Source organism: Chiloscyllium punctatum, chromosome 2 (genome assembly GCF_047496795.1).
Source record: "Chiloscyllium punctatum isolate Juve2018m chromosome 2, sChiPun1.3, whole genome shotgun sequence".
Taxonomy (NCBI): Eukaryota; Metazoa; Chordata; class Chondrichthyes; order Orectolobiformes; family Hemiscylliidae; genus Chiloscyllium; species Chiloscyllium punctatum.
In genome coordinates, this window is record NC_092740.1 from 125,772,292 (window position 1) to 125,795,440 (window position 23,149).

The 23,149-nt window shown below is 41.1% G+C and overlaps 2 protein-coding genes across 2 annotated transcripts in view; one reads left to right on the forward strand and one right to left on the reverse strand.

Moving 5' to 3' along the window:
• elp1 (elongator acetyltransferase complex subunit 1) overlaps positions 1-3,653 on the reverse strand; it is a 68,784-nt gene extending 65,131 nt beyond the window's left edge. Inside the window, exons 1-2 of the mRNA XM_072588144.1 lie at positions 3,529-3,653; positions 1,483-1,640 (exon numbers count right to left, since the gene is read on the reverse strand). Coding sequence (XP_072444245.1) covers positions 1,483-1,632 — 150 coding nt within the window. The 5' untranslated portion in view covers positions 1,633-1,640; positions 3,529-3,653. The remainder of the gene's footprint in view (positions 1-1,482; positions 1,641-3,528) is intronic.
• A 7,025-nt stretch (positions 3,654-10,678) lies between these two features.
• Positions 10,679-23,149, forward strand: part of tbc1d2 (TBC1 domain family, member 2) — a 76,588-nt gene continuing 64,117 nt past the window's right edge. The window contains exons 1-2 of the mRNA XM_072588145.1: positions 10,679-11,722; positions 22,412-22,559. Coding sequence (XP_072444246.1) covers positions 11,318-11,722; positions 22,412-22,559 — 553 coding nt within the window. The 5' untranslated portion in view covers positions 10,679-11,317. The remainder of the gene's footprint in view (positions 11,723-22,411; positions 22,560-23,149) is intronic.

Below are 23,149 nucleotides of genomic sequence, written 5' to 3' on the forward strand. Positions count from 1 at the left end.
TGTTGTGAAACTTGAAAGGGTTCAGAAAAGGTTTACAAGAATGTTGCCAGGGTTGGAGAGTTTGTGCAATAGGGAGAGGCTGAATTGGCCGGGGCTGGAGTGTTGGAAGCTGAGGGGTTACCTTATAGAGATTTATAAAATCATGAGGGGCATCGATAGGTTAAATAGACAATGTCTTTTCCCTGGTGTGGGGAAGTCCAAAACTAAAAGGCATAGGGTTTAAGGTAGAAGGGGCAAGATCTAAAAGGGACCTAAGGGGCAATGTTTTCACGTGGAGGGTGGTACGTGTATTGAATGAGCTGCCAGAGGAAGTAGTGGCAGCTGGTACAATTACAACATTTTAAAGGCATCCAAATGGGTATACAAATAGGAAGGGTTTAGAGGGATATGAGCCAAATGCTGGCAAGTAGGACTATATTTATCTAGGATATCTGGTTGGCGGTGGGTACGTTAGACCAAAGGGTCTGTTTCCATGATGTATTTCTCTAAGACTCTAATAACTATAAAACAGGGAAGCTGGTTTACTCCTCGGAGTAAGACATGCTGACATTCAATCCCAGAGATTCAGCCCTTTCTCTGCAGCTTTGCATTCTGGGTACGTAAATTCCCCATGCTGCAAAAGTAATTATTTTCACAAACCCGATGTTGCCTCATTTGGACTGGTATACAATGATCTTGTAAGAATTCAAGGACAGAAGGAGGAGGGGCCTTAGACTTTTTGGACCTACACTGCTATTCAATGGCATCAAGGCTAGTAGTCTACCTCAACTCTCCCTTTCTGTATTGTCCCCATAACCCTTCTTCTCATCAGTTCGCAGAAATTCTACAAACATCTATCTGGAATAAACATCCTTAATGACCGATCATTTACAGCTCTCTAGGGGTGGAGAATTCCAAAGGTTCACAACCTTTACAGTGATAATATTTTCCTTCAATAGTCATTTTCAAAAGGGAATTCGATGTAGACTTGAATGCATCAAAAGTTATGAGGAAAAATAAAGAGGGGAAAACAGCAAACTGGATAGGTCATTTAAACAGACAGCATGGACAATTTGGATTGAATGGCTTCAGTATATTTCCTATGTTATAACGAAAGAAAACATTTTAAAAGTTCCTCATTGTCTATGAAGCTCTTTTGGATGCCTCAAGCTTCGAAAAGGTGTTAAGTAGTACAAGCCTTGATATATATCATGTCTGTCACACTGGCCCTTATTACACTGTCTAGCTGATATACCTTACAAACAATAATGCACTTACAACTCCCAACTTTCTGCAGCTGAAATGCCAGGTCTCATTTTAAAATACAGAACAGTGTCACCATTTATTAATTAACAAAGTACCTAAGGGGGAGATCTCTCAGCTGAGAGGCAGTATTCACTTTGCAACACACAGTATCCTAAATGGCTTTCTCCTACAAGAATTGACATTGCAGGGTTCAAAATTGTCACATAAAAATCCACAAGTATTAAAATAGATCTGTACCTGCTCAGTGTGTGCGTTGAGTTCGGTGATTCCTTGGTTTGATCCCACAAGCACCGTCCCTGTATCTACCCGTATAGTGAGACATTGGGGCTTGCCCAGACCTTGCCACCTGCTGCAATGCAGGCTATGCAGCAATTTCAGATTCCGCATGGCTAGTGCTGTGAAGGATTTTTCAAGTGAGCAGAGATAAACATGAACTCACATAATCAGTGATATAATCAGACACAGTAATTTGTGTAACTTACGATCAAACAATTCATAGCTTAACAGAGCTAACACAGTGCTGACAAAATATAGAGGTGTGAAGCTAGGTAACTTCTTTTCACAAGAGCCATCATAGGTGTGATGGTTTAAAAGGCCTCTCGGTGTTACAGGTCCTCATTATTATTAAAATACCAAAAAGGTAAAACAAAAATCCCAATGATCCAAGGCACCCATTGACATTGAACTTCAATGCCTTGGACCAAAATTCACAAAAATTGATTTTCTGGTCTTGATAACATTAATTTATTGTGTGCAATTTGACTGTTGCATCTCCTACATTAGAATAATGATTCCACATCAGTAAAGTATTTCATTGGCTTTAAAATGTATTATGATGGCCTGAGGTCACGCAAAGTGCTGCATCATTAATAAGCATCTTCCTTCTTTCCAACTAACTTTTAATTTCCTTCTTCTTTCTAGACCCATGTTTGATGCACAGTCTGTGCTAATTAAGGTAATTAAGATTGCTGCAATCAACTTTGTTCCCATAATTGAAAGAAAATATTTTTAAAATCTGGGCTCACACTCGCTGGTATTCAGTAATATTGCCTCCTTCTTTGCTGCTTATGTAGAGATAAGGATTGCCAGGACCCATATTCATCAATATCATAGAGCCTTCCGACTATCAGGGTCAAATCACATAAGTCAGTTAGCAACCTGGATAAATTAGGGGTGAGGGGGAGAAACAGAAACTTAGGGTAGAGACGAGGGACAAATGAAAGTTGGAAGGAAATAGTTGTATTCTGGGGCTGAAGGCTCTATAAATTAGTCTAACTGTGCAAGTTCAGCCTCTGGCTGACTGTGGAGAAGTGTATTTGTAAACCATGATTACAAAGCTGAAACTGGGACAATAGTTTATTGGGCAGCAGTGATTGCCATGCCCTCATATACTTCAGAAACTTGAACAACCTACTGCAAGTGCCTCAAAGCAGTAGCAAAGGTACCAGTAATAGTAGCAAAGTACTACTACTGGTACCTTTGCAAGATGCTTCAAATCCAGTGGCCAGAATGGCAATCCAACAGCAGATTCCTCTCTCATGCCACCTTTGCGACCATTAAGATGTTGACTATTCAAAACCAGCTCTGTACAGCAAGGAATGTCTTAAGTACACTTCACATCCAAAGCAATTTTTCTGAATCCTTGACAGCAAACTCCAAGCAGTACAGCAGAGACACTTTAAAGATGGGGAGTCCAAAACTAGAGGGCAGAGGTTTAAGGTGAGAGGAGAAAGATTTAAAAAAAGGTACCAAGTGGGCAATATTTCCACGAAGAGGGTCGGAGAGGAGACCCTGGCTTGTAAAAGAAAAAGGTTTATTTTGGATGGCACCAAGTATATCGAAGGGACTTCATTTGGAACTTGCAGAGGTGAAATCGAGGAGTTGGGGGAGCACACAAACCTCCAACCATTGCACCCAACCCTTCCAAGGACCACAGGGCCTATATGTGGTAGATCACGTATGGACTAAGTCAACTCAGAAGTCAGCAATGATCACGAAGTCCTGCTTAAGCAGCAGCAAACGAGTCACAGGGCTCTGCCAGATGAGGGGAGTGGTACAGTACTGATGGTGATAATCCCAAACCTGATGCCCCCAGTCCCGCAGCACAACAATTTAAGCAGAGATCAAACCCTCAATCAACAGGAATATGATGGGATCAGATACAGCCCTAAGGAACTCTGGGTTTGTCTGTCACTCTCTCTCTCTCTGCCCCCATACCCCATCCCCCGGCCGCAGCTTTGAGCCATAAGCACACTGAGCGCCTTATGGAAAATCTCTTCCCACCTTCTCCGTTCTCAATCCACTGAAATCCTGGGAATGTTCCCCCTCAAACCATCAGCAAATCTTCACCCAGCCCCCACCACAGCAGCGGCCATGCCGGACCCAGGCGACCTCTGACCTCATCCAACAACAACCGGCCGCTCACTCCACATCGACCGCCCCCTGCAGCTGAGGAGGGCGCCTTGCACCCCCAGCGTACTGCGCTGGTTGTAATTATGTCTGGGAATGGTGAGAGCCTGACTGCTAACTGAGAAATGTTATACTCGCTGTAATTATGTCAGGGCAAACTGACTGGCTGCAATAATAACCGGGAATATTGACAGGCTGCTAAATTCTGCACTGTACTCTTTTATAGTTGTATCTCGGAGCAATGGTTCGCATGGGACTGGTGTTACTGGCTGGTGAGGTATTTATTGCCTTTGAGAAAGTGGTGACTCTCTTCCTTGAATCCTTGCAGTCCACGTGCTTTAGGTAAACTTACAATGACGTTAGAGACAAACTCCAGGTTTTTGACCCATAACACTGAAGGGATGGCAGTACATGACCAGTTCAGGATGGGAGGTGGTCTCGTAAATGGTTGTGTTCCTGTGTATCTGCTGCCTTTCTTCTGGATGTTAATGGCTGTGGGTTTGGAAGGTGTGCCTAAGGATCTGCAGTGCACCTTGTATGTGGTTCACACAGCTGCTACTGAGCATCAATGGTGGATTGAGAAATGAGCTGAAAAATACTACTATACTGGCTGCAGTTATAAGAGAATACTGGCCGGCTGCAATTATAATTGCAAATTGAAATCCAGACAACATGACGATCTGTGGAAGAAAATAGAGGGCTTTGAAATGTGGTTGCTAAGATATTTGAAGATAAATTCCGTGCACAGTTTATGAGGCAAAGTGCTTGAACTTGGAAGAACAAAATTACCTCTCAAAAAGTGACATTCAGAAAATAAAATGTCAGTATTTTGGCCATTTGATCAGAGCTGAAAAGATACAAAGTTCTCTTCACAAGATCTCCAGGTAGAAAGAATGTATAATAAAATAGTTCAGAAGAGGAATTGAATATAAAAGTTTTATTGCAACTGTATAGATTAGATTCTCCACAGTGCAGAAACAGACCCTTCGACCCAACAAGTCCACACTGAACCACCCAGACTCATTTCCCTACATTTACCCCTGACTGATGCACCTAACACTATTGGGTAATTTAGCATGGCCAATTCACCTGACCTGCACATCTTTTGGAATGTGGGAGAAAACCAGAGCCCCCGAAGGAAGCCCATGCAGACACGGGGAGAATGTGCAAACTCCACACAGACAATTGCCTGAGACAGGAATAGAACACGGGTCCCTGGCGCTGTGAGGCAGCAGTGCTAACCACTGAGCCACGTGCTGCCCACAGGGTCTTGGTGAGATCATATCTGGAGTGCTGTGAACTGTGTTGGTAACCTATTTGAAAAGAAAATAACATGAGAATGTTCACTCAAACCCCCATTGCAGGAATGAGTTATCTTATGAAACAAGTTTAATAGATTGGAGCTATACCCACTGGGGTTTTGAAGAATGAGAATCATATTAAATCATAAAAGATTCTGAGGGAACTTGATAGTGTGAGTGTCCCCAATGCAATATGCTCTCCCTGCCTTTCATTTAGGCACAATGTATAGAAAATGCAAAAACAATACTAAAAGAACATTTATAAAACTTAAATAAGACTGTTGATAACATCATCTGTAATGTACTCCAGTCCCTGCAGGCCATCAAGTGTACCAGTGCGCTCCCTTTCTAGAGTTGCTTGGGTATGGACAAGACCATAGAAGACGGACAGGCAGTTAAATCAACAGCCCCTTGTCTTGTGGGTTGACTCCAATCTGAATCTGTGAATAGTGGGGTACAGTATTAGAGTCTTGGAGAGAAGGTAAAGGAGAAGAAGCTGTTTTAATCAAGTAAATTGCAAAGTAGTGACTGACATTCAGGAGTTCTTCACACAGTTAGTGAAGTAAGACTGTGAGTTTAAGGTCAAGACCTGAGTTAACACTCCTGGTGTTGTACTGAGCGAGTGCTGCAATGTGAAGGGTGCCTCAGGAGATCACATTGTCACTTCTTTTTTGAAACTGGAGCTGTGAGTTGGGTATGGTGATAGATATGTGAAAAATGTATAGTCATGACACTCTGGTCATTATGGTGCTGGGGAGACTGCACTTTTGCTGCACATCATTTTGTATGTTTAATATTAGTCACTTACGGTCACTGAAGGAGTATTGTACTGTCAAAGGTGCTAGCTTTCAGATTTGACTGCTGCCTTGTCAATTTTCAAATGTGAATGCAAAATGATCTGTATCGCTATTTCAAAGAAAAGCAGGAGAATTCGTCAGGAAGTGTTAATCAAAATAGGTTATTGGCACATGATTGTGCATATTGCAATTTGTGACATCTTGTTGTGTGCAAATGGTGACCACATTTCTAATATTCCAGCAGTAATTAAGTCAAAATATTTACTGACTGCAAAATATTTTGGAATGAGACAAAAAGATTGCAGATGCTGGAATTCAAGGTAGACAAGCAGGAGACTGGAAGAATGCAGCAAACCAGGCAGCATCAGGAGGTGAAGAAGTCAATGTTTCAGATGTAACCCTTCTTCAGGACGAGGGCTGGTGTAAGGGGAGCTGCTGATAAAGGGGGTGTGGGAGAAGATTTTGGTTGGGAAGAGGGGTGGAGTGGTGAGGTTGGGATAGATGAACACAGGTAGAGGTCAATGGGACGAATGAATGGGTTTGGTAGCTCGAAGGAAGAGTTGATCAGAGAAATGGAAGGGAGCGGGAGGGGCTGGAAAGGGGGATGAGAAAGGAGGTTATATTAATATTGAGTCATCTTGGATGTAGGCTGCTGAGGTGGAAGATTAGGTGTTGTTCGTCCAATTTTCATCTGATTTGTTGTGGCAATGGAGGAGACCAAGGATGGTCATGTTGTAAAGGGAGTGGGAAGGGGAAATAAAATGGTTGGTGACTGGGAGTTCAGGTCGGTCCCTGCAGGCCTGGCTGAAATACTCAGCAAAACATGCCCTGAGTTTACGTATGGTCTCACTGATGTAGAGAAGACCATATTGGGAGCACTGGACACAGTAAATTAGGTTGAGGAAAGGTGAGTGAACCGCTGTCTCACCTGGAAGGACTGTTGGGGGCCTGGCAGGTTTTGCATTTTTTACAGTTGCAGGGGAAGGTACCTGGGGGTTTGGAGGATTTGGTGGGGAGAGTGACGCGAACCAAGGATTGGCGATGAGAATGGTCCTTGCAGAAAGCAGAGAAGGGAAGGTGTTCTTGGTGGTGGGGTCTAGTTGGAGTTGGCAGAAGTGTTTAAGGATGATATGCTGTATGCAGAGATTGGTGGGGTGGTAGGTGAAGATACGGGGGACCCTGTCTTTATTGCATTTGGAGGGGAGGTTTAGAGCAGTGGAATAAGGAATGGAGGAGGTGTGATGGAGGGCTTTCTGGATGACAGAGGGAGAAAAAGCCCATTGTTCAAAATAGGTGGACATCTGGGATGCTTGGGAGTGGAATGTCTCCTTGTCTAAGCAGATGCAGCAGAGGCAGAGGAATTGGGAAAATGGGATGGAGTTCTGGCAGGAGGTGTAGTCCAGGTAGTCTATGGGTTTATATTAAATGTCCGTCTGACACTGTCGGCGGAGGTGGAAGTGGAAAGGTGAGGAAATGGGAGGGAGGTGTCTGAGATAGATCTGGGACTGGAAGTTGTGGGCGAAGTCGATTATCTGCTCCAGTTGAGCCTGGGTGCAGGAAGCAAAACTGCTACAGTCATTGATGTAACGGCAGAAGAGTTGGGGCAAAGTGCCTGTGTAGGTATTGAAGAAGGACTGTTCAATGTAGCTGACAAAGAAGCAGGCATAGATAGGGCCCATCCGAGTACCCATGGCCACCCCTTAGATTTGGAGGAAATGGGAGGAGTAAAGGAAAAGTTATTAAGGGTGAGGACTAGCTTAACAAGGCGGAGGAGGGTATTGGAGAAGGGGGACTGGATTGGTCTGGATTGGAATGTCCTAAGGTTGTGAAAGATGCTATTAAAATACAAGATTCACTTTCCTGTAAAACAGTAAATGCTGCAAACTATCATCAGATTAAGTAGCAGCTGTGGAGAAATAGGCTGAGCATTTTCAATATTTCCTACTGTTGTTTCAGAGGTCCAATATCTTCGGTACTTTGCTTTTGATTAAACGTGCATTGGACTTTTATGTAACTTAATGGAAGAAAACTCCTAGAGTCATATAAAAATGAGCTTAATGCCTGCTGAGTCATCTGATGTTACACAAATCATGAAATCTGGAAAACAGCATCTGCATTTTGAGGGAGTGATCATACAATCATACAATCCCTACAGTGTGGAAACAGACCATTTAGCTCAACAAGTCCTCACCGACCCTCCATTGAGTGACCCACCAACATCCATTTCCCCTGACTAATGCACCTAACTTACACATCTCTGGACACCGTGGGCAGTTTAGCATGGCCAATTCACCTAACCTGCACATCTTTGGATTGTGGGAGGAAACTGGAGCACCCGGAGGAAATGCACACGGGCACAGGGACAACATGTAAATTCCACACAGACTGTCACCCGAGGCTGGAATCGAACCTGGCCCCAGTGCTGTGAGGCAGTATTGCTAACCACTGAGCCACTATGCCGTGAAAGTGATGACAGCAATGATTATATTGGTCTGGCAACCCCACATTGTAAAAATTCACATCTTTTCGCTCACTGAGGTCTCTGCACTCCTCCAACTGTTACCACTTGTCCATTTCGGATGTTCTTTTCCTAGACATTGAAGGCCCTGCTTTCACCTATCTGGGCCCTAAGTTCAGAAAGTCTGCCTTTAAACACATCTGCTTTTCTCTTCATAAAACCAAACACTGTCCCATCTTTTAGTCGAATTCCCTAATAGGTTCATGTACACTCAATATAAACTTTTGTCTGACAATGCTCTATGAAATGCTTTTACAAAGTTGAGAGCACTATATAAATAAAAGTTTTTCTTGCTAATATGTTTGGCCAGGCAAGAGAGATTACCATCAGTTTATGCTTGGCCTGTGCTCAAAAATGCAAGAACTCGACACAAGAATCTGACAACATTATCAGAGGTTCTTGCACAATATTAGAAAGTTTGATCAGTAAAAAAAGCAATGTCCTACAAATCTATAGGCGGAAAGGAACATAGCGAAATCCTTTTAATTGAAAATGTTTCTGGAGCTTTTTTGGAGAACATAAACAGTTTTAACATTATTGCACCAAACTAGGGGCAAAATTAAAATAAACATCTTGCAAAATAAAAAAAAACTTAAAAGAGACTTAAAGGAATGGAGAGAGGTTGACCAGAAATTTGCGTAATTATGGAAGATTTTTCAGACTTGTAATTCCCAGGAGCTTTGCCTTATGGATGTAGGTTTGCTTGCTGAGCTGAAAGGTTCATTTCCAGATGTTTCGTTACCTTACTAGGTAACATCTTCAGTGGACCTCATGCAAAGCAATGCTGAAAATGCCTGCTTTCTATTTATATGTTTGGGTTTCTTTGGGTTGGTGATGTCATTTCCTGTGGTGATGTTAGTTCCTGTGGTGAAGTCACTTCCTGTTCCTTTTCTCAGGGGGTGGTAGATGGAGTCTAACTTGATGTGTTTGATGATAGAGTTCTGGTTGGAATCCCATGCTTCTAGGAATTCTTGTGTATGTCTTTGTTTGGCTTGTCCTGGGATGGATGTATTGTCCCAGTCAAAATGGTGTCCTTCCTCATCTCTAGTGAGAGAGAGTCATGTCTTTTTGTGGCAATTCAAAGAAACCAAAACATATAAATAGAAAGCAGGAATTTTCAGCATTGCTTTGCATGAGGTCCACTTAAGATGTTACCTAATAAGGTAACGAAACGTCTGGAAATGAACCTTTCAGCTCAGCAAGCAAACTTACATCCAAAACCTCTACCTGAGCTAAAAATCTTCACAAAATTCGCTAAGCTTTACCTTAATTTCGAGGGATTAATACAAGCCTAAATAACTCTGCTGTCACCAGAAGAAATAGGAGCAGGAGTAGGCCATTCAGCCCCTTGAGACATCTCTTTCAACAAAATTAATTGTCCATAATCATATAGAAGGATGGAGGACAGGCTTGGAGGGTTGGTGCATCCTGCTTCTATACTCTATATTTCTAAAATACCTTTCAACCTCTGCTTTCCCACATTCCGAGGTACAGAATTCCAATGATTCACAACCTTCTGAGTGAAAAGAAATTCTTATCTCGGACAGAAATGGACAACTTCTTAAAGTGAAGACGAAAGAGAAAATGCTGGAAAATCTCAGCAGGTCTGGCAGCATCTGTAAGGAGAGAAAAGAGCTGACGTGTCGAGTCTAACTGACCCTTTGTCAAAGCTTTTTTCTTTTGGTTTCAGCTTCCAGCATCCGCAGTAATTAAATTGAAGACTTTGAAGCAATAGTTTGGATTTCAGCCAGTGAAAATATCCGTCTACTTTGTGCAGCCTGTCAGAATTGCTGTTTGTACCTGCTCTCTCCAGTAAAACATGACCATTGTGAAAGTGAAACTGTTCAGTTTTGATGTTCGCAGTATGATGTTTGCCCTGCGATTAAACATCTATTTGTACACGCAAAATGCAGGTCGTTTTATTTGTACAACTGAACTTCAAACAATTCCAGCAAACGTTATCACTCCGTTCCGGATGGAACGGAAATGTAGAAATACTGACATGAATTAGAAGCAACAATCAGTGATCTATGCCTCGAGTCCGTCATTCATTAAAATCACAACTGATCTGTTAATGGCCTCAGCTCAACTTCCCCGTCTATCTCTCATTCAAACTTTGATACTATGTTTGTCGCGTTCATGAATTTACAATGTACAGTATGTGAAGTGCCTTTATAACCCAAAACATCTGGACATATAAATTAGGAGGAGGTTGTTCGGGGGGTGTTGGTTTGAACTTGTTTAAAGTTGATTACTGCAATTAAAAGTTTTGCAATTCGACGTTATGCAACACGGCCGCAGTGTTTCCTTCGGTTGTCCCGGTAACGTTTCTAATTTCCGAGCATTGGGATTTCCCGAGGTGACTTTTTTTTTTGGCTGCTGAGTCTGTTCGCATTAATTGGCGGTGCCGCGTGTGGCTTGGAGTTTCCTGGGTCTGGAAACTGGAGAGAGAGCGAGGGACAAGTTTCAGCAGCGGCTGGAGGATGTGAGGGAACGCGCCTGCAGCCAACCTCCACCCAGGAAACTCGGGAAAGGCCAGCCCAGTGCGTGTCGCTGTACCCTGGCGCAACGTTAAATCGGCGAGAGATCAAGGCGTGGGGACGGGGAGTCGGGAAATGCGTTGTGCCCAATTATAAATGTGGGCGCACCCTGAATACAGGAAAGATTGAAATGTAGACAGGATATGCAAATACTGCACTACAGCTGGGAGTAAAGAGAATACTTCAACTTAATTGGAATTGAATAGATTAAGCTGTTGAACTGTTAAAATAACCAACTTATCACCGCCGTTTACTGAGTTGAAAGCTAAAGATTATATATAACTCTTATGGCCGACCTTTTCTGGCCTCGTTTATTCACATCAAGAGCACTAGATGTTCAATCCTAAATCTTGTACTGTACATTAGAACTTCTAAAGCTTGTTTCTTGTTTAATGCGATTTCTCAGAAGCCAATTTGCCATCAAATTAATGTCAACAGTGCCTTCTGACATGCTCATCCATTATCTGTATTTTCACTGACAGTAGAGTGTTGTGTGTTTACCAGACAATGATGGCAGATGAATTGGAAGTGGGCAAGCCTGGTCCAACTGCAGAGTGGTCAGAAGAGCTGGGTGTACAAGCAAGGAGTGGCGCTGCGATTGAAGATTCGGTGGAACTCTGTGAGCCCGATGACCTGGCGAACTATTTGGAAATAAAATCTGGAGCAAGGGACCCGGACAAAAAGCTGTGCGGCTACCTCAACAAGCTGGGAGGCAAAGGGCCGCTAAAAGGCTGCAAGACCCGCTGGTTTGTGTACGACCAGAGGACATGCCATCTCTATTATTTCCGAACAGCCCAGGACAATAGCCCGTTAGGGAGAATGGACCTGTCCAAGGCTGCCTTCAATTATTGCGTGGAGGCAGAGGAAGGAACATTTGAAATCTCAACTCCAGAAAAGGATTATACACTGAAGGTGAGTGTTAAATCACAGACATGTTAAGTTTGCGGCTCAATGTGCGGAAAAAAAATGCCGATTAACTTTCGGATCGTGCATTTTATTAACATAATCAGTGTTTAAGGAGTAAGAGAAAACTTGTTAGCAACAAAAAAAACTTAAACAAACTCATCAGGTTTTTCCATGCCTTACATGAGAGAGTAATTCCCCTGTCAGGCTCTCTCTTATTGTCTTTGTATCCAATTTTAGCAGTTTATATCTGTAGTACAGTGGTTGGAATGGGCTTTTAAAACGTGTAATTTTGGATACTGCAAAACATTGTGGTCTCCTGTGATTCTGCATCCTCATAACGTAATTGACTGACTCCCAAATTGACTTGTGAATTTGGCTGTGGATTCTGTGGTATCATGTAAAAGCTTTGCAACATTCTGAAAAATTAAACTGTAATCACAGATTTTGCCTTCGTGTGGTAAAATACGTCAAAAGGCAATTTCTGACTCCTCCTCGACTTTCTAACTCCTGCAAGCTAATAAAAGTTCTGAAGTATCATACTGAAATCAAAACTTTAGTTCTATTTCTCTCCCCACAAACAGCATCCTCTTTTTGTTCATGCGAGCCAATGCAGTGTTTGAACTCGTTACTCCAAGCACTTGTTTGGCTGCTCAAGCAAATAATTATTTTTGCCTAGCTGAAGCCTCGGAATTGTTTGTCCCACAACATTGAATGCAAGTCACCATTTTTATTAAACGGAAGAATAAATTCCATTTTAGATGAGATACGTAGTGAATCTCGGGTGATTTTATCTGCAAGATTTAGTCATTAATAATCAAAGTATTTGCTCCAGAAACAATAACAATTTTATGTGGTGGTAACGAGATGTTTGTGCATCTTGGTTTTGTGTGTGTAACTTTGCTGCTACAACAATCCAAATGAGGTGGAAGCTTTCAGGGACAGATCCTATTGAGGTAATGACATCGTATGACTCTTTCCTGAATGGTCAAGCTAAATTTGACAATTACGCTGTTTATAAGATTAGATTCCCTACAGCATCGGCCCAACAAGTCCACACCGACCCTCCAAAGAGTAACCCACTCACCTCTGCCTATCACTATTGTGAGAAACAAAGCCCACTCACTTCAATAATTTCAGTCCGAGACAAGATCTGAATCAGTAGTGTCATTTATTTTACACTTGCAAGTGGGTGTGATGTCCAGTGCCTATAAGGTAGAGGACATACACACACCAAATTCAATTCATACACAACATTTATATGATTTGATGTCTATTGTTTTACACTGCTCCTCCCCTGCTTACATCGTCCACTTCCCTAAGACTGGCCCCCATTACCCCTGTTTACCTCTTGCCTTATCCGGCCTTGTCTGTGATAAAATGCTTATTTCTGGTCTCACAAGGCTGTTTGACCTTATCCTGCTATAGGTCATTGTTAGGCATATCCTTTCTTCATCATTATCTACCCCTTTCATCTGTGCCTTTCCCGAGGCCGTTCTGATCCCTATGACCCTTTTAATTGGGGTTTGTTCCTGTGTTTTTGTAAAAGTGGGAAGCAGATGTTTATACCTACTGTTTGTACAGGCGTATCTAGCTTAACTTCATCCCCTCACAACATCTTATCTACTTGCCCATAATGTCTACCTTCTGACATACAGTTTTAGCTAATACAAAAACAATTATATATTTCCTCCACATTGTTTCCATTCTTGTTGACTCAGCTCTTGGCTAAAACAATTACACACTGGTGTGAGTTCATTTTACTTTGTAAGATGGAATTGCAGAATTGCAGAAGTAACATTAATTTACCTATATCCCACACTATGGACAATTTAGCATGGCCAATTCACCTGACCTGCACATTTAGATTAGATTACTTACAGTGTGGAAACAGGCCCTTCAGCCCAACAAGTCCACCCGACCCTCCGAAGAGCAACCCATCCAGACCCATTCCCCTACATTTACCCTTCACCTAACACTATAGGCAATTTAGCATGGCCAATTCACCTAACCTGCACATTTTTGGTCTGTGGGAAGAAAACTGAGCACCCAGCGGAAACCCACGCAGGGCAAACGTGCAAAGTCCACACAGACAGTTGCCCGAGGCTGGAATCAAACCTGGGACCCTGGTGCTGTGAGGCAGCAGTGCTAACCACTGAGCCACCATGCCATCCTAAGATAGTGCTGGTGAGTTCAGAGATGAAAATCAAGGATGTTGCTGCTGTTCATCTGGTCAGTTCTGTAAATAAGTTTGCCTTTCCTATAAGCAACACATCATTAGGGATAGGAGCTAGGATTGGCCAATTGATCCTTAGTACCCAAATGACCTCTGAGTAGATCCTAACTGAGCATTCACAGTTTTCTATGGTGGAGATTTCCAAAGCTTCAAAGCCCTCTGAGTGAAGAAATTTTTCCTTGTTTCAGTCTTAACTGGCTAATGCCTTATCCTGAGACTGTGACCTTATGTTCTAGAATCCCCACCAGGGGAACTTTCCCATGATCTACCTATCAAGTGCCTCAGGAACTATGTGTTTCAGTTAGGTGACCCTCATTCTTCTAAACTCTGGGCAATACATGCCTTCTCCACTTGATCCCTCCTTTATAATACAATCCCCTCATCCTGATCTTCCATCTAGCGAAACAAACATGTCTTCAGGTATGTTCTTACCAGCACCACACATAATTATAGTCAGAATTGTTTACTCTTACACTCCAAATCCTTCATAGCAAAAACTAACATGCCATTTGTCTTCTAATTACTTGGCATACCTCTACGTGTAATATTGTGATTCATGTACCAGCAGGGCCAGGACTCCATAAAGGCAAGTATTTCTAAGACTCGGCATCCATGAATTTCACGGAATGTAGGAATGGACTGGAGAAATTATGTATGCATCCTTTATAGGACAGTGAAGAAATTGTAATGATGGTCATACTTTTAATTACTTTGGATGTCTTTTTGGGTATATTCTCATTTGTTCTAGCCTGACATGAGACTAATCAGTCCATCTAGAGTGGTGGGTTTGGAGATATTCTGCAGCTGCATTGCAAGTATTTTAATTTAATGCATCACACAAAGAAACACAGAGGCCTTGTGTTAGAGAATTGCATAGGAGTGAAACATGGAAATGAGCCATTTGGCCCCACTGTGTTTGGGGGGTGTATATGCTCCTCCTTTTGTGTTAATTTTACATGCTTCCACTGTTCTTTAATCCCTTTATTCCCTTTTTACTAAGGCCTTCTTCAACCTTCTGTTGAATAGTGACCTGGTCGCTGCTTCGATCACTGACTCTGACTCTGTATGCATTCCTTGAACTTGTAACCCTGTGATGTTTTGCTTGCTCTTGCTCTCTGAAGCCTCTCAATTGAATTCTATTTCAAAGTTCCCAACAGTGCTGAGCATTGGAGAGTAAATCTCTCACTCCAGACCCAGTAGACAGCTGCTGATGTGGGGTTGCAGGAACACTTTGAGCATGTTTTGGTCCTTTTCATTCTTGCTAGAATAAATCAAGTGTTCTTAATAATTTAAATATGACTAAATTTCTGTTCGTGGTTTGTATCATACAATATTACTGTACTAAAGGAGGCCATTCAGTCCATCAGTCTGCATCCATTATTTTGAAGGGCCATCCAGTTAATCCCACTCTGTTTTGTTTTGCCTTTCCCCGTGTCCCTGATTGTTTTTTTCTTATTCGAGACTTTATCTAAGGCTTTTCTGAAGACTACTATTGAATCATTTTCCAACAACCTTTCAGTCAGCGCACTCCAAATCTTACTCACATTTTAAATGCGTTTGGATAACTTACCTGCTTTCAGTGCAAAAATAGTGGGGTTGAATTATTAGGAGGTGGGGTTAAGTGAATATAGGGGGTATTGCACATTCTGATTTACCTTAATTTAATATGAAGCAAGTCAGCAGCATTACACTAGCTGGCTGCCCACGTACACATCACCATACAGCATGGAAGGAGGCTGTTTGGTCCATTGTGCCTCTTTAGAAGAGAACTCCAATAAATCTCACTCCCCTTGATGTTTGGCCATTGCCCTGCAATCTTCCTTTTTTTTCAAATAATATCGATTTCCATTTGCAGGTTATGATTGGATGTCTCTCACTGTACCTTTGGGCAACGTAAGCATCTAGCTGCTTAAGTGCATCCTAATAATACAATGGTTAATGCAGTGCAACTGGTATAAAAGTTATCTTCAATATTATACTTTTATATATATGAAGGCAAGAATTATTATCAACTTTTAAAATTTATTTTCTACCTGTTCTAGGAGTATTATTGATGTGTCATCGTTAGGTGAAAAGGTTAAATTGCTGTCTTGGCTGCTGTCTATTCTTGTGCTCCATTTGGATATCAACAGGCCCATGATGTCATTCCAAATTGAGCAGCATTTTCAAAAGGACCATATTCCTCCCTTGGCTAATGCCATTAGTTTGTAAATGGCTGGCCATTCTGTCATGTGATATTGGCTTTTTAGGTTGCTTAAATGAGCCATACTATTGAATTCCTTGGCATGCATTATCCAAAGTACCTAGAGACATTTTGATATGAAAAGTATTCTATCCACCCTACAATTCCTGCAATATTGGGAGGATCCCTGACCAGATAGGGAGTGAACAGAGTCAAGTGATATTGAAGTATTTGTGTGCTCTACTTTACCACCTTGAATAATTTGTTCAAGCCGGTTGTCTTCAGTGTTGTCATATCTCTTTATTTCTAAAGTAAAGAATTTAACCTGACTATATTTTGATTAGGAGAAAGTGAGGATTGCAGATGCTGGAGGTCAGAGTCAAGACTGTATTGCTGGAAAAGCACAGCAAGTCAGGCAGATCTGAGGAGCAGGAGAATCGACTCTTCGGGCATAAGCCCTTCATTAGGATCCCTCCTGAAGGGCCTATGCCTGAAGAGTCGATTCTCCTGCTCCTCGGATGCTGCCTGACCTGCTGTGCTTTTCCAGCAACACACTCTTGACTACATTTTGATTACCCAATTTCTCATAGCAATGTCCAAAATAAATCAGAGTTAATTTTCTCTTGGCTGTCTGATATTCACATGTGAAGTTTCTACTTCTCACTCACATTTATTATTGCATAGTGCAGGAGGAGACTATTCAGTTCATCATGTCTTTAAAACTTTATCTAAGTATTCCCAGCCATCAATTCTTCCTCTTTAGTGTAGCAAAAATTTTTCATGTAAAGAAAATTAGAAATATTTTAGTCACACCTCTTGCAAAACTGATCTTCATTTGTCTGTGTATGTGTGAGCTAACCATGTATCACTGCTGGTTGCATCAACATGATTAGAAATATTGTGTCTAACATTATTTCATAGGAATGTAGTTCATATACATTGGTGTGTAATTTACATCATTGTCCAATTGTTAACTAATTGTTGGTGACAAAGAGGGAGTTTTAGAATTAACAGCAGGTGAGGGAGGGAACAGCTGAGTATTTAGAGAAGTATGAGCTGATCAGAAAGTCATCATGCCTGATAACAAAGTTAAACATTTTGAGAATGTTGCTAGCATGGTATCTATGGGTATTGCTGTAGGATTTCCAGATGGTATTTGCAGTTGTAAAGGACATGTTTGTTTGGAGACCTCTACTCTACACTGCCTACACTGAGAGGTCACATGGCCCAGCTTGTAGACGCAATAAAGCTATGGCATTTTGAAGCCAGATGGTCAGACATGCCTTGCTCAAGAAACAACAGCTGTTTTTCCTTCTCCTTTTCTGAACACTTCTGAACAAAGTGTGTGAGCTGAAACTAAAATAGATGGCCTCTTCTCTGCTTGTGAGGGTTTCTAAAGAAAATTTAAAAATCTGCCTCACTGTCTCTGATTATGGAAATTCAGCCAGCCACAAATAATCTAGGAGGACATCCCAGTGCCAATAGCTTGTGTGTGGCAAGTAAATTTGGCGACAAATCAATATTTGGAGAAATCCATAAATAGTTCTTTTCCTCTCAGTTTATCTGTCTCATCACTTGTAGGATTACACCTTGGGGAGTTTTTTATTTGTTCTTTTAGACTTGACTTTTTTTGAGTGAGAGTTGGTTTCCATACATTTGAACCGTCTAAGCATTTTGCCGACTTAATCAGGCAAATTTGCAAAGATTATTCTATTTGTAATGAACTAGATATTATTGTTAGCTAAAGAAACCTGGACAATTTGTTCCTGATACTGAACTAAATATAGTTTGATATGTATACATTTGGCTAAATAATTGTCCTTTTTAAATTTGAACTTTATGAGCAGTGAAGGAGTTGAACTAGGAAAGGAGTTAGTTCACCACTTCAACTTTGGTCATAACAAATATTTGTAGCAAAAGCCTCCACAATTTTAGCTGAGCTGGCACACCAGGAAGCTAGTAGGATTTAGTGTATCACTAACTTTATACCCTACTTGATTTGGTTTCCAATTAAAAGCAGAGTTGTACAAAGTCCATAGGAGCACAGAGTTAAGTTTATCACCAGTTGTACATTTCAACCTAAAGTTTTAAACCAATGAAATGTTTTTTATAAAGTGTAACTTACAGTAACTTAAGCCTCAATGAAGAAAAAGGGAAATGTGCCATTCCAAAAATAACCTCATCCTAGGATTAATGTTTCATAATTTAAATTATCTGACGCATCGCAAAGGTAATATCTAACATTGAGTTCTGACATTAAATGTTTGTTATTTTATCATCAACATCGCTTTAGTAGGGCTGTTGGCATCATTTTTCTTTTGGCTTTCTTCAACATTGCCTCACCTCCATGTTATCAGCCCATCTGACTTTTCTTCTTCCTCTTATACGTCTGTTCTGGTTTGTGGTTCAATTGTTGCCAGGACAGGGCTTCCGTACTTGGCTGTCTTTCACTCTCTAACTGTCCTTGGCAATCTCCTTTTGTTTCCAGAGCTTCCTACCTTGACCTATCTCTCACTTTTTCATCCTTCTGGCATTGCAGCTGATTCTGACCATCCTTTTCCATACCCACATTTCAAAAGCTGTTATAAACTCTCAATGTCTTTCTTCACACTCAATACTCCACACTAGGGCTGTATTAGACATGCTTTAAGCTTCACGCTGATGTTTCTGCAAGGTCAACTGATTCTTAAATTAGAGGTCATGCCTCTCGTTGTAGCTAATCTAAACTGTTTTTCACTCTTGATTGTAACTTTGGTGTTTATTATTAAGCCAATGAACTCGAACTTATCCACTACCTTTTACCTTGGTTCATCCATTCTTAACCTTTCCATGTTTGGAAACAAAAAAAATTTAAAAATACAGTATAAGTCCATGATAAATTGGCTCAATATACTGTGCATTTGCTTAGTGCATAGGGGTTTTGTTGCTCCTAAAAGATAGAAATCTTCATTTAAATTTTCATTTTGCCAGTTAAAAATAGGAGAACATAAGAGTTTTCTTGGTAATGTGTTTCAGTGATAATGCAATTTCATTCTTTGGATTGTGACATCTGTGTAATGAGACTTGCGCTGCACCACAGAAACTGGATATCAGAAACTAAAAATAGAAAGTGCTGAACTGTTTCATGTGATAATGGACTAAAATATGATGACTTCTTTGTACTCCATGCAACCATTTTAACTATCAAAATATTTACAGAATAGAAATAGGCCATTATACTTGTACCAGCATTTCTGCTCTGTACACTCTGCCTCCCACCCCTCTTCATCTCACCTTATGTTCTTTCGTCTCTCATGTATTTACCTGGCTTCCTCAGAAAAGACTTGACAACGAAAGTCTTCAGTTGTGTTGGATAGATTGAAAGAAGAGAAATTTGAAAGGAGATCTGTTCAAAATCATCAGAGGCCCAGACACTGTCATTACGGCTAAACGGTCCTGTTTAGCAGAATGCTTGTTTGGAACTGGTGGATGCCAATTGAAGGTCAATGATCAAATAACCCATTATGGTGTGCGGAAAATCCTTCTTACACAGTGAGAAGTTTGTAACTGGAGTGTATTGCTTGAGGTTAAGAGACAGATTTGGTTGCAGCTTTCAAACAGTGAATTGAAGGGAAAAGAAAAGACAGGGCCAATGGGACAGGCCTGGTGTGTGGGGCTGGCTGAGTCGCTACTGCAAGCTGCCAGTGGAGATTTAATAAGTCAAATGGCTTCCTGTACTTTAATAGTTCTAGAATTAAATTCTGAGTCTGTTTATGTTATTCACCTCAACTACCCACTGTGGTAACCAGTTCCACATTTCCTCATTCTGTGGGTAAATACCTGTCTCCTTCATTCTTTATTGGGTTTATATTCATGGGCTCTAATTTTGGTGTTGCCCACAAGTGGAAATATCTTCTTATGTTTACCCAATCGTAACCTTTCATATTCCCCAAGACCCCTATCAAGTTATTCCTGTATTAGTTTTACTTGAGAAAAGACCTCCAAAGTGTTCAGTACTCATGATCAATATAACCTCATGATCTGAGTATCATTCTAAGTTGTACTGCTAAAGATGGCTAGGGAAAAAAAAGAGGGCTTGCAGGAAATGAATGTGAAGGTAAGGATTTTTAATTTTAAAGGGTTGTTAGATACGGTGCTATTCTGGGTCCAATCAGTAATTTCACTGGGAATGTTTCCTTGGAGGAAACCCTGAATCCGGGCCATAAAAATAACAACATTCTCTAATAAATCCAATCGGAAATTTAGGAGAAACTCCTTTATCCAGCGAGTAGTGAGCAAGTGGAAATTGCTAGCTCAAGATGTAAAGAGATATTAGTTGAGCATGTGTAAAAAGCTGACTTCTGATATTTGGTCAAAAAAGAATCCAAACTTGTTCCTGAAGTCCAGTGCAAACCCATTGATTTGAAAGTGGCTGTTTGGCATCTTGTGGGTCTGCAAGAATTAATAAAGATACTTTTTGACTTTATTTGCACTAGTTTTGGGAGGTGAGGTTAGTCGACGCAGTCTCCGACCTGACAAATCTGCAAATAGCTGATGTAATGCTGTAAAGTGTTGTGTAGTGAGGTGATGGTAGAGAGTAGATTTTAACCCTCAAAAATATTACTGGTGTATAAGTCAGCCTGTACTTTTGGCTAAGATATTTTTTTCTCAAACTTTATTTCGACATGAGTATAAAGCAGTTGGAGAGGATTTGAAGGATTTGGATGGGGCGGGGGGGGGGGAGGGGCGCAGGTTTCTAATTAAACATAGGAGCTAGAAAGAAATAGAAGGATAAGCTGCTGTTGTGAAATGAAATAGGATTGGAGGTTTGTGAGCTGCATACACACTCGACCTGGTGGGCTGAATGGGGCCTATTTCTTTGGGGCGGCATGGTGGCGGAGTGGTTCACACTGCTGCCTCACAGCACTAGGGACCCAGGTTCAATTCCATCCTCAGCGACTGTCTGTATGAAGTTTGCACATTCTCCCTGTGTCTGCGTGGGTTTCCTCCAGGTGCTCCAGTTTCATCCCATAGTCCAAAATGTGCAAGTTAGGTGGATTGGACATGCTAAATAATTCCATAGTGTGCAGGTTAGGTGCCTTAACCATGGAAAATGCAAAGTTATAGGGTCTGGGTGGGACGCTGTTCTAAGGGTTGGTGTGGACTCTTTGGGCCGAATGAACTGTTTCTGCATTGTAGGGACTCTATAATAAATTCTGTGAATTCACAGCAGCACCTTGATTACAGAATTAAAACAGCAAACCTTTGTACTGTGAGTGTAATATTTGAGTGACAATTTACTGTTTGACCCATTCTGCAATCTGTCATGGACTTATATTGTATTTCTTATTAACCATTCTCACCTGATGCAGTAGTAATACCTTGCCTGGAATTCACAGTTGTGTGATACTATTGGTTATAGAGTAGGTCTGATATGTGTACATAGTGGAAAGCCTTGAGGAAAACTAGAAGCAAAACAAATGTTAACCAAATCCCATTCCCAAGTCCACATGTGAACCTTGACAGCAGTATTTCACATTTAAAATCCTAGCCTTGTGCACAAAACTCTTTGTGATCTCACCCCCTCTTTAAGTCTCTAATCTCCTCCAGACCCACAACCTTGGATCTGTATTCTCCTCCTCCAATCCTAGTCTCTTGTACATTGCTGATTTTCATAGTTCTACCACTGATGCCAGTGTTTTCAGCCCAGGTTCCAAGCTCTGGAAGAAAACAAAAATTGTGGATGTTGGTTATATGAAACAAAATAGAATTTACTCTGCTCTTCATATTCATTAGAGTCACCGGACTCAATGTTAATTCTGTTTTCTTCCTATGGATGCTGCCAGACCTGCCGAGTTTCACTAGCAATTTCTGGTGTAGAAGTCAGCCTGTACTTTTGGCTAAAATGTTTTTCTCAAACTTTATTTTGACATGAGTATATAGCAGTTGGAGAGGCTTTGAATTATTTCCCTAAACATCTGTCCCACTACTTTTTGGACTACCTTTAAGATGGTCCTTATAGCCTGTCTTTTTGACAACACCTTTGGTCACTTATTCTAATACCTCCTAATGACTCAGTGACAGAATTTGTCTGATTGCTCATGTAAGGGTATGTCTTGTGACATTTAAAAGGTGATGGGCAAATGTCAGTTATTGTTATTAGAACTTCTTTGAATTTTATGGCTTTTAAAATAAAATACAAGAGCACTTATGGATACGGTTTATTACGGTGTGGGAAATCTAAGTTTGGGCAATGAAATTACCTATTCCCTGATGAGAGAAACATGGATTTTGTTTTCAGGCAAAGAATAAAGATGTCATGATGTACTGGTTACAGCAGTTGCAGCAGAAACGTTGGGAACATGGTGAGGAGCAGAATTATGCCCTTACAGATGATCTCAGCATCTCAACCGAGCACACTGAGTTACCACCAGCATTCAAAACAGAAGGTATGTCCATCTCTTTCACTGGAATGTTTCAATGCTTAACATAACATTTAAAGCAGAGAAGTGTGAACAGATTTATTTAAGTAGGAAGAACAAGGAAGTCAACATAAAATTAAGAATACAAATCGAAAAGAGGTACCACTGCCGAGGGACCTGCGGTTATATGGGTTTACATCATTAAAGGTGGTGGGGCAATTTGAGGAATTACTTAACGTATATGGGATCTTGAGTGTTATAAATCAGGATCTAGACTGCAGAAATAAAGAAGTTGTAAAAAACCCATATACAACTTCGGCTTGATCTCAATTGGAGGATTGTGACCAAATCTAGACAGCACTCTTTAGAAAGGATGTGAAAGCATGCGAGAAGGATGAGAATCCAGCTCAGTGGTTGGATTGGAAAAGTTGGAGTTCTTTACCTTGGGGAAAAGAAGACTGAAAGTTAATCTGATACAAGTGTTCAAAATCATGAGGAGTTCAGACAGAATAGAGAGAAACTCCTGCCTTTGGTGAATATGTCGAGTATCAGAGGACACTGATTTAAAATGACTGGCAAAAAAACCCTTAAAAATGATATGAGGGAAACTTTTTCCT